Here is a 10465-nt window from a genome sequence, read left to right on the forward strand (position 1 = left end):
TTCATCTAGAACTCGCTTCCGATCTAACAACTGATACATTCCTCGCTTGTTTCAAGCGCTTTATCGCGAGACGAAATCTGCCCAGTGATGTACACTGCGATAATGGGTCTACCTTTAAGGGGGCAAGGAACCAATTGGATGAATTGTACCGATTGCAAAATTCTCAGAGTCATCAATATCAAGTGCAATCTTTCGCATCGGCGCGAGGTATTAATTTTCACTTTATACCAAGTTACAGCCCAATATTTGGAGGACTTTGGGAAAGTGGTGTTAAAAGTACCAAACACCATCTTAAGCGAATAGTCGGTAAGGCATTACTAACATACGAACAGCTAAATACTGTTTTAACCGAAATAAAAGGCATCCTCAATTCAAGGCCACTGACTGCCGTTTCTGCGGATCCTAATGATTTTTCGTATCTTTCCCCAGGACATTTTCTAACAGGTGCTCCTCTTAATACATACCCAGAACATGACGTCAAAGATAGACCAATAAACTTGTTAAAATTCTGGTCATTAACCGTTCAAATGAAGCAAAACTTTTGGAGGTACTGGAGTAAGCACTATCTGTCTCTGTTGCAAAGCAGGCCAAAATGGCGCGACATTAAGTCAAACATAAATGTAGGTAGCTTAGTACTACTGCGTGATGACAACACGTCACCTCTCCACTGGTCCATGGCTAGAGTAACGGGTACTTTTCCTGGAAAAGATGGTTGTGTCAGAACTGTTGAACTTAAAACTCCCAATGGTCACGTTCATAATAGGTCAATAACAAAAATTTGCCTATTACCTATAGATGTTTAAATTATAGATGTCCAATTGTTTTTTTGGTATTTTATTTTATAAGTATATAGCATTAACAGTGTAAACTATAGTATTAGCTAAAATATTATAATAATCTAATATCTAATGTAGTGATAAATGTAAAAAGGATCTTGTGTTACTCCAAAGTGTAATTTTGTATTTTTTATATCATCGTTATCAAAATGTTACTGTTTCATCATATTACTGTGTAACCAAAAGTTATAATTATTGTAAAAAAATTCTTATATTATACTGTGTAAGTAAAAACTATAAACTAAACTTGTAAGAATCTGTTATATTGATGTGTAAGCAGTTAAAATGATATAAAAACAAATTATTGTACTATTAATTATCAAAGTAGATGTACATACCTGTGTAAGCAAACATACAATGATAATTATTGCCTACTTACCTGGAATGTATTTAAATGTAACTTAAAATTGTATACTTACTGTAACTTATATCTAGAAACCTAATAGAGTATAGATTCAAATCTATGTACATGTTTATTCGATGTGTACACATGCATTGATTTATAATGTAACGTTAATCATGTCGTTTGCAGACAGTTAACATGTTGTTTGTAACTAGTTAATTTTTTCCTTTTTGATTGAAATTTGTTTCTCGAGGCCGCAGCTTATGTTGGCAACAACATAAAAATTTAAATTAATACTGGCAATACCTCGAGGTGTCAATTTTTTTTTACTTCCCTTTTTCGATGTAACGTGTAACCGTGTGTTTGATTTTTGTACCAATTTGCTTATAATCTCTAAACAATTAAAAATTCAGTGATTAGTGTGTTTACTTTCTTCCTGCCTATCAATAAAAAAAATTCAGTCCACTCAATTAACTCTCCCATTACGCTTTTTATGGTCACACCAATATGTTTCATACAAACTATCAACCCCAATCAAACGCCATTAGCAGTGGAATATCAAAAAATCCGTTCTTAGCGGACGTTTACTAACTATAATCTACCTCCCTGCTAAATTTCATCTTTGTCCATCCTGGATGGATGGACCATCCAGCGGTTTTTGATTTCTCGTGATGAGTGAGTCAGTGACCCTTCTCTTTTATATATATAGATTACGATGCATTATTTGGACTCCTTTTCACCATCTATAGAGCATACATTTTAAATTTCGTCTCTTACTTTAAAAACATAGGCCTTTCATACAAACTTCCGACCCCCGTTTTATCCTCTTAGGTGTCGAGTTTCGTAAAATTCGTTCTTAGCGGATGTTTACGTCCTATAACAAACCTACCTGTCAAATTTCAAGTATGTAGGTGTTATAGTTTCGGAGATTTCGTGATGAGTGAGTCAACCTACCATCCCCCGTTTTAACCCCAAAAGGGAGTTGGTTTCTAAAGATACACTATTTGAACATCATTTCACCATCTATAGACCATACATTTTAAATTTCAAGTATCTTACTTCAAAAACATAGGATTTTCATACAAACTTCCAACCCCCGTTGCACCCCCTTAGGAGTCGAGTTTCGTAAAATCCATTCTTAGCGGATGTCTACGTCCTATAAGGAACCTACCTGCCAAATTTTAAGTTTTTAGGTGTTATAGTTTTGGAGATTTCGTTATGAGTGACCTTTCGCTTTTATATATCTGTACCTCAGAGGTAAACTGTATCAAGTCCATTTTTTATGAATTTTGCTTTTTCAATGATTCATGTCAAATTTGTTCAGACGGATTTAGTGGTAAATTGCGTCAAGTCCTAACTTCCATAAATAAAAAAATACTCATAAATAAATTATGTTAAGTGACAAACTAACACAGGGTAAACTAATTTATGTCCCACTTTGGAATTGTGAAATTTTTACTCAATGGTACAATTTTAAGTTAAGTCCCACATAACACATTTTACCTGCAAGTATTTTATGGCACTTGAATTTTTCATGCATTAGTCCTAAGTAAATAAAAACAACAACAAGGATAAATACCTTAAAAATTACAACCTTTTATAATAAAATAAATTTTTACATATATAATTTATACATATATATATATATATATATATACGTACATTTGTGGCAAACCGTGTCACGAAAGCTGATATTGAAAGGCGAAGATCGCGTAACGACTCTAGACTGAACAAAAGTGGGGTGTCCTTAAAGTACAGTTTTAAAATAAATAATAAAGATGTATATGTATCGTTTCGCCGACGATATTATCATCTTTGCGGAGACGTTGGATGAGTTAGGCCAAATGCTGGCCGGCCTAAACGAGTCCTCCCGACGTGTCGGTCTCTGTATGAACTTGGATAAGATGAAAGCTATGTTTAACAACCAAGTCATACCGATACCGGTATCGGTCGATGGTACCCTTCTCGAAGTTGTTCAGGATTATATTTACCTAGGCCATAGTATCCAACTAGGCCGCAACAACTTCGAGAGAGGCCGATAGGAGTGTTCGATTGGGCTAGGCAGCGTTTGGATGACTTCGTCAAGTCTTCACTTCGAAGATTCCGCAATGCTTGAAAACAAAAGTCTTCGAGCAATGCGTCCTGCCTGTGTTAACATACGGAGCCGAGACGTGGACACTAACGAAGGGACTGGTCTACAAGTTTAAAGTCGCTCAACGTGCAATGGAACGAGCTATGTTTGAGGTCTCTCTCAAAGACAGGATTAGAAATGAGACTATCCGAGAGAGAACGAAAGTAACCGACATAGCCCACAGAATTAGCAAGTTGAAGTGGCAGTGGGCTGGCCAACTGTGCCGCAGGACCGATGGTCGTTGGAGCAGACGGGTCCTGGAGTGGAGACCGCGTCTTGGCAAACGCAGTGTGGGACGTCCTCCGGCCCGTTGTACCGACGATCTACGTAAGATTGCCGGTGTAGGCTGGATGAGGATTGCGAAGAAAACCGGGATGTTTGGCGCGAACTTCGGTAGGCCTATTTCCAGCAGTGGACTGCAATAGGCTGAGCCGACTGACTGAATGATGTATATGTATGTAAAACCTTTTTTCTCAATACTCTTTGCATTTCCCAAAGCTTTGTCGATGTTGCTCTTAAAAAAGAATAAATGGGCCCTATCTGAACTAGTAGACATAAATGTAGAGGAGTTGATAGTTTGGTCTGACAATTGTGCTGGACAAAACAGAAATTTCATTTTGGCTTCTCTTTATATTAGGCTTTTGAAAAAATTACCAATAAAAGTGATAAATCACAAGTACCTCTTAAAAGGTCATACGCATATGGAGGTTGATGTACAACACTCTGTAATCGAAAGAGCCAAAAAAAAACTGGACTGTACTGACTGGTTTCCAAATCAATTTGGGATGGATGCCTTGGATGCAATTTGTGCGGAGTAGTAATTCACCCAACAATCCCATGGAAGTCATAACCATGGAAACCAATGACTTCAAAAACTTTAAATCATTGTATTCAGGACCTGAAGCTCCTCTTGTAATAAGAAAAAAGGTGCCAATAGCCAACATGTGCTAATTTCCGAAATGGTTTGAATGCAAGTAAGAGCATCAGAGCCAGATATCGTATTTTATAAAACGAGTTTTAATGATATTGAACATCAGAGCACAGACTTAAGAAGAGGTACAAAACGTTTACCAAGACCATGGCCTGAAGATATACAACCCATAAGGTCAGGTAGAAAACCTGTAAATTCTTAAAAAATATAAAGATTTGATGACTTCTTTACAATAGGTCCCAACAATTTTTCACGATTACTATAAAAAATTGCAGCATGGAGCAGAAATACCGGAATTCCCCGAAGAAGACAATTGAAAAAAAAATAGTTTAAGAAGGAAAGTGAATGTATACATTTTTGAAATTAATAAATAAACATTAAGCTATAACAAATTTGTTTCATTTTCACCTAACATTAATATTCACTGTTGTTGGATTAGTCTATTATATTGAAATCCTTACTAAATAATAAAATACATACATAAGTTATCTGTCTGTCTGTTCCCTTTTAAAGCTTAGATGCTAAACTTTTCATATAAAATTATATAGTTGTATGGAAATAGTTTGCAGTACAAATATATAATTTTGAATTTCGTCATAAAATGTAATAATGCAGACAAAACCACGGCTGAAAGTATAATTCTTAATAAATAATGGACTTAACACAGTAATTTTATTAATATAGGTAAGTAATATATTTTCGGAGAACAATGCGTTAAGTCCTTCTGTGAACGTTAGGTACATGCTAAAATATTTTTAACACTATTATATTAAAAAGCCTTTAAGCATAAAAACCATGATAATAATCAATGTTTGAGGGTCTGTAGAAGCTACTGTGTCGCTGGTGGGCGTGGAAAGGTGGGCGGATCCAGTGGGCGGAGCTTGAGACAAAGTAGGCGTGGCCTGAGTCTGAGTAGGCGGGGCATGAGCCCGAGTAAGCGGGACCTGAGCCCGAGTGGGCGGAGCCTGCGTCCGAGTGGGCGGTGCCTGCGTCTGAGTAGGCGGGGCCTGAGCCCGAGTGGGCGGGGCCTGAGCCCGAGTGGACGGGGCCTGAGTCCGAATAGGCGGGGCTTGGGGGCGTGGTGAGTGGGCGGGGCATGATAGGCGGGGTCAGTGGGCGGGCCTTGGTCCACGGTGGGCGGAGCTTAGTCCCCAGTAGGTGTGGCCTCCGCAGCTCGTTGTGCCCTTGTCCTGACGCCCTTGAAGTCCTTGAAGTCTTCTCTCGGAGTCAATGGCATCTCCAAATCTCACTACCGACACCAGTTGTTACGTGTTAGGGTTCGAAGGATTTGGAGAGAAAAACCTGCTGACTCAGTCAGTTATACAACCGCAGGTTCCCACGGCTCCGGGTCTGTGGTCCTTTTACAGCAGCGCAAGTAGTAAATTTGCGGCATCAATCCTGTACATCATCTCGACAATGCAACCAGTAGAAACGTTCTCGCACTTTTGTTAACGTCCTCTTGACACCTAGATGACTTCCTGATACGCCATCATGTATTTCACGTAAAACATCTGGTACTCTCGTTCTTGGGACAATTATCCCACCTACAGGTGGAACTCTCGGCCGTTAGTCTTCTCCCATTTCCAGTAGAGTATTCCGTTTTGAAGTATCAGACTGTCCCATTGAGCCCAGTACGCCTTAGTGACAGCGCCAGTGGGTGCAACCTCACTCCAGATTGGTTTTACGTCACCCCGTTTCTTCCATGTGATGATGTGCCGAAGGTCGTCATCTCTTTCTTGAGCTTCCCTCATAGCATCATTCTCCCACACACCCAAAGGACTTATTCTTGTTAGCTTTAATGTTACTTCATTAGATTCTTGCTTAACACAATGTTTGCAGTCTTCCGGACACGGCCTTCGTGAGAGTGCATCGGCATTTCCATGCATCTTTCCGCTGCGGTGTTCCACCTTGAAGTCGTACTCCTGAAGCTGCTCAATCCATCGAGCTACTTGACCTTCTGGGTTCTTGAATTGCAGTAGCCACTTCAAGGCTGCGTGATCAGTTCGCAGTAAAAACTGTCTGCCGATGAGATACTTGTTGAAATGTTGTAGCGTCTTTACAACAGCCAAGAGTTCTCTTCTTGTCACACAGTAGTTTCTCTCTGGCTTGGATAAAGATTTGCTGAAATATGCAATAACTACTTCTCTTTCACCTCTTTTTGAGATAACACCCCTCCAATGGCCGTGTTGCTTGCATCCGTGTCGACTATAAACCGACCTTCGGTTTGTGGATATCCCAGGATTGGTGTTTCACACAGATGTTTTTTCAGTTTCTGAAAAGAATCTTCACAAGTCCCAACTAAATTGTCGTTTATCTTCTGTCAGCCGATGTAATGGCTTGGCTATCTCTGAGAATCCCTTAACAAAACGCCTGTAGTATGAGCATAGACCGAGGAATGCCCGCACTTCGGTTTTGTCCTTAGGGGTAGGCCATTTTTGGAATGTTTCCAGTTTCTCCGGGTCTGTCTGGATTCGATCACTGGAGATAACATGGCCGAGATAACTGACCTTATTCTTGAATAAACGACACTTTTTCGGGTTCAACTTGAATTTGGCCACCTCTATTCTAGCGAAAACTCGCTCCAAGTTTTGCAAATGGTCCTCGAAGTCACGGCCGACAATGATAACGTCATCTAAGTAGACTAAGCAAGCCTCTCCAACTAAGCCTGCCAGTACACACTCCATGAGTCGCTCGAATGTGGTAGGTGCGTTGCACAATCCGAAGGGCATGACTTTAAATCGCCATAAACCTTTACCGGTCGAGAATGCTGTCTTTTCCTTGTCTTTTGGATGAATTTCCACCTGCCAGTATCCAGATTTTAAATCTAGGGTTGAGAACCATTTCATGCCACTCAAGGTATCCAAAGTGTCGTCGATTCGAGGTAACGGGTAACTGTCCTTCTTAGAGACATCATTGAGACACTTATAGTCCACACAAAATCTCGTGCTACCATCTTTCTTTTTCACTAATACAACAGGTGAGCACCACGGACTTGCAGACGGTTCAATAATCTTATTCCTTCTCATGTAGGGGATGAAGCCCCTTGCTTCTTCAGCTCCTCTATTTGTTCCTCGATCCTTTTTATCCTTGCTACCTGGGTCTCCTTCTGCGGGCAGTTGAGCTGATATGTAATATGTAATTTATCACATTTGCCATGATCGGACTATAATTTTAAATATCTTGTTGCCCTAAAAGTAAGGTTCTTTTATATAGTTTTTTAAAACTTGATTTGGTTGTTAAATTACGTAGTGGTGTGTTGTATATCCTTAATTTATTATCTGTTATATTATGTCTATGTTAAGTACTCTATGATTATATCTATTGTCTATGTCTTCTCTTTGTCTTGTTCGTGTGTAATAATGTAATGTCGAGTCATGTCTTTGAGTCTAAGGTCTAAATTAATAAAGTCGTACGTATCCAGTCAATCAGTCTTATTTATTACACCTAGCATCATAATATATGGTGTCAGAATTCGCAACAAAGTGAAGAATATATATATTTTACGTCATCTGAAAGTCAATGGTAATAAAATTGAAAATTCAAAATGTCGACGTCTACAATACAAAACGTGGAAGCATGTTCACAAAGTCACAACTTCAACAATGTACCAAAATTAATAATTGCAACAAATCAAAATAACAATTCTAATTGGAAGAAATGGTGGCAATGTTTTGAGCTTTTTCTACTTGCTTCGGATCTGGAAGACGCATCCGAGAAAAGGAAAATAGCCATCATGTTACATACAATCGGAGAAAAAGGTATTGAGATTTACAATTCTTTCAATATAGACATAACCAGAACAACTTTAAAAGATATTAAAATTAAATTCGACAATTATTTTGAGCCACAGAAAAACTTAACTATTGTCAGACATTCTTTTTTCACGAGAATGCAGAAACCTGAAGAGGGAATTGACACATTTCTTACGGACTTACAAAATATTGGAAATAAATGTGAATTTGGTACATTGAAAGACTCCTTAATTAAAGATATTTTTATAGCTAACATGAGTTCGAGATTAACACATGTTCGTCAAAGATTGTTGCAAGAAACGGACCTAACACTCGAAAAGGCTATATCTATTGCTAATAATGTCATCATGGCACAACAAAATGCTCAAACAATGGAAAATTCTCAATATTCAGATAATGTTTTACATTTATCACAGTCGTATACAAAGTCACAGTCAAAGAAACAGTCTACGAGTAATAACAGAAATAAGTCAAATAATAAAAATCTTCACAATCAAAATTTTGCTAGTCGACGCAGTCAAAGTCCAGTACCAAAGACAAGTAACAACAATAAATGTACTCATTGTGGTCAATGTTATCATCGTTTCAAATGTCCAGCATCAGGAGTAAGGTGTAAAATATGTCACAAGATTGGACATTTTGCAAAATATTGTTTTTCCAATCGATCTAACATTAGATCTGTAGAATCGTCTTATCCAGTCCGAGATGTCAACGAGAAATCAAACAATGATTCAGAACAATTTTTCATCGGTATGGTGAAGAGTGTCAACAACGACAAGTCATGGTATTTATCAGTTCTAATTAGTAATGTTGAAGTAAAATGTATACTTGATTCAGGTGCTGATACCAATATAATGTCTCTTAATACTTTTAACAAATTAAATTTATCACAGTCTATTATCAAAAGTTGTAGTGCAAATGTCAAAGGTTTTGATGGTTCGTCTATACAAGTATTTGGTCAGTGTAATTTAAAATGTTTTTTCAATAATTGTCAAAGATACATATTATTTTTAATAGTAAATATTGATTGTGCTACTGTATTAGGTCTTCCGACATGTGTGGATATAGGAATATTAAAAAAAGTTTTTGCAGTCAACAGTAATGATAAATATCTGTCTAGTAATCAAATTTTAGAATATTTTAATGATGTTTTTCATGGATTAGGATGTCTACCACCTGTCTGTCACCTCAAGTTGCAACAAAATGCAATTCCATGCGTTGATCATCCCAGAAAAGTTCCATTTGGTTTAAAAAATAAATTAAAAGAAGAATTGGATCGCATGTCAAAATTAAAAGTTATAGAAAAAGTCACATATCCAACCGAATGGGTAAATTCTGTAGTCATCACTGTCAAGAAATCAGGTCAGTTAAGAATTTGTCTAGATCCGAGAAATCTTAATAGATATATAGTCAGAGAACGCTATCCTCTTAAAAGCATAGATGAAATTAGGTCAATATTAAATGGTGCTTCATATTTTTCTCATCTTGATGCTTATTCAGGGTTTTGGATGTTAAAACTTGATGATGCTAGTTCAGATCTTTGCACATTTCAAACTCCTTTTGGTCGTTATCGATACTTAAGATTACCTTATGGTATTAATGCTTCCTCAGAAATTTTTCAAAGAGTTATGTCAGATATTTTTTCTGATATAGAAGGTGTTTTGATTTTTGTAGATGATATTTTAGTATTTGGTGAAACAGAACAAATTCATAATCAAAGATTATTAAAAGTCATGCAAAGGGCTAGAGAGGTTAATTTAAAGTTCAATAAAAATAAATGCAAATTTTCAGTCAATGAAATATGTTTTTTAGGTTATATATTTAGTAAAGAAGGTGCAAAAGTTGATCAAAATAAAGTTAAAGCTATTCTTGATATGCCAGATCCAACTAATGTCAAAGAATTACAGAGAATATTAGGAATGATTAATTACTTAGGACCTTTTATTGAAAATTTGTCAGATAAAACAAAAATTCTCAGAAATCTGTTAAAAAAGAATACTATATGGTTATGGGATGAAAATTGTAGTCAATGTCTTCAGTCATTAAAGGAGGAAATAACGAAATCTCCTATCTTAGTACATTACAATCCGAATATACCACTTATTTTGTCAGTAGATTCATCAAAGTCAGCATTAGGCGCAGTTCTCATGCAAAATAAACAACCTATTGCTTATAGTTCTAAAACTTTAACAGCTACACAAGAAAGATATGCTCAAATTGAAAAAGAGTTATTGGCTATTCAATTTGGTTGTGAAAAATTTCATCAATATGTATATGGTAATAAGGTAACCGTACATACTGATCATAAACCGCTAGTCTATTTGTTTAAAAAACCATTAAATGATTTACCAGCAAGGTTACAAAGAATGATGCTTTCATTGCAAGCTTATGATTTAAATGTTATTTATGTACCTGGTAAAGAGATGTATATTTCAGACACACTTTCTAGAGCAGCTTTAAAAGAAAATTTTA

The 10465-nt window shown here is 36.9% G+C and overlaps 1 protein-coding gene across 1 annotated transcript; it reads left to right on the forward strand.

Moving 5' to 3' along the window:
• Positions 1-7500: 7500 nt before the first annotated feature.
• LOC123667590 lies at positions 7501-9305 on the forward strand. Its single transcript, XM_045601466.1, has 2 exons — positions 7501-8777; positions 9158-9305. The coding sequence occupies exons 1-2, from the start codon at positions 7786-7788 to the stop codon at positions 9213-9215; spliced, it is 1050 nt and encodes a 349-aa protein (XP_045457422.1). The 5' UTR covers positions 7501-7785; the 3' UTR covers positions 9216-9305.
• The last annotated feature ends 1160 nt before the right edge of the window (positions 9306-10465 follow it).

Source organism: Melitaea cinxia, chromosome 28 (genome assembly GCF_905220565.1).
Source record: "Melitaea cinxia chromosome 28, ilMelCinx1.1, whole genome shotgun sequence".
Classification (NCBI taxonomy): Eukaryota; Metazoa; Arthropoda; class Insecta; order Lepidoptera; family Nymphalidae; genus Melitaea; species Melitaea cinxia.

Bases quoted from the DNA above. Each gene is read 5' to 3' on its own strand.
- LOC123667590 (XM_045601466.1), top strand. From the start codon at position 7,786: ATGTCGACGTCTACAATACAAAACGTGGAAGCATGTTCACAAAGTCAC. The intron at 8,778-9,157 runs GTATTTATCAGT...TTCATGGATTAG, and splicing joins GTCAACAACGACAAGTCATG to GATGTCTACCACCTGTCTGT.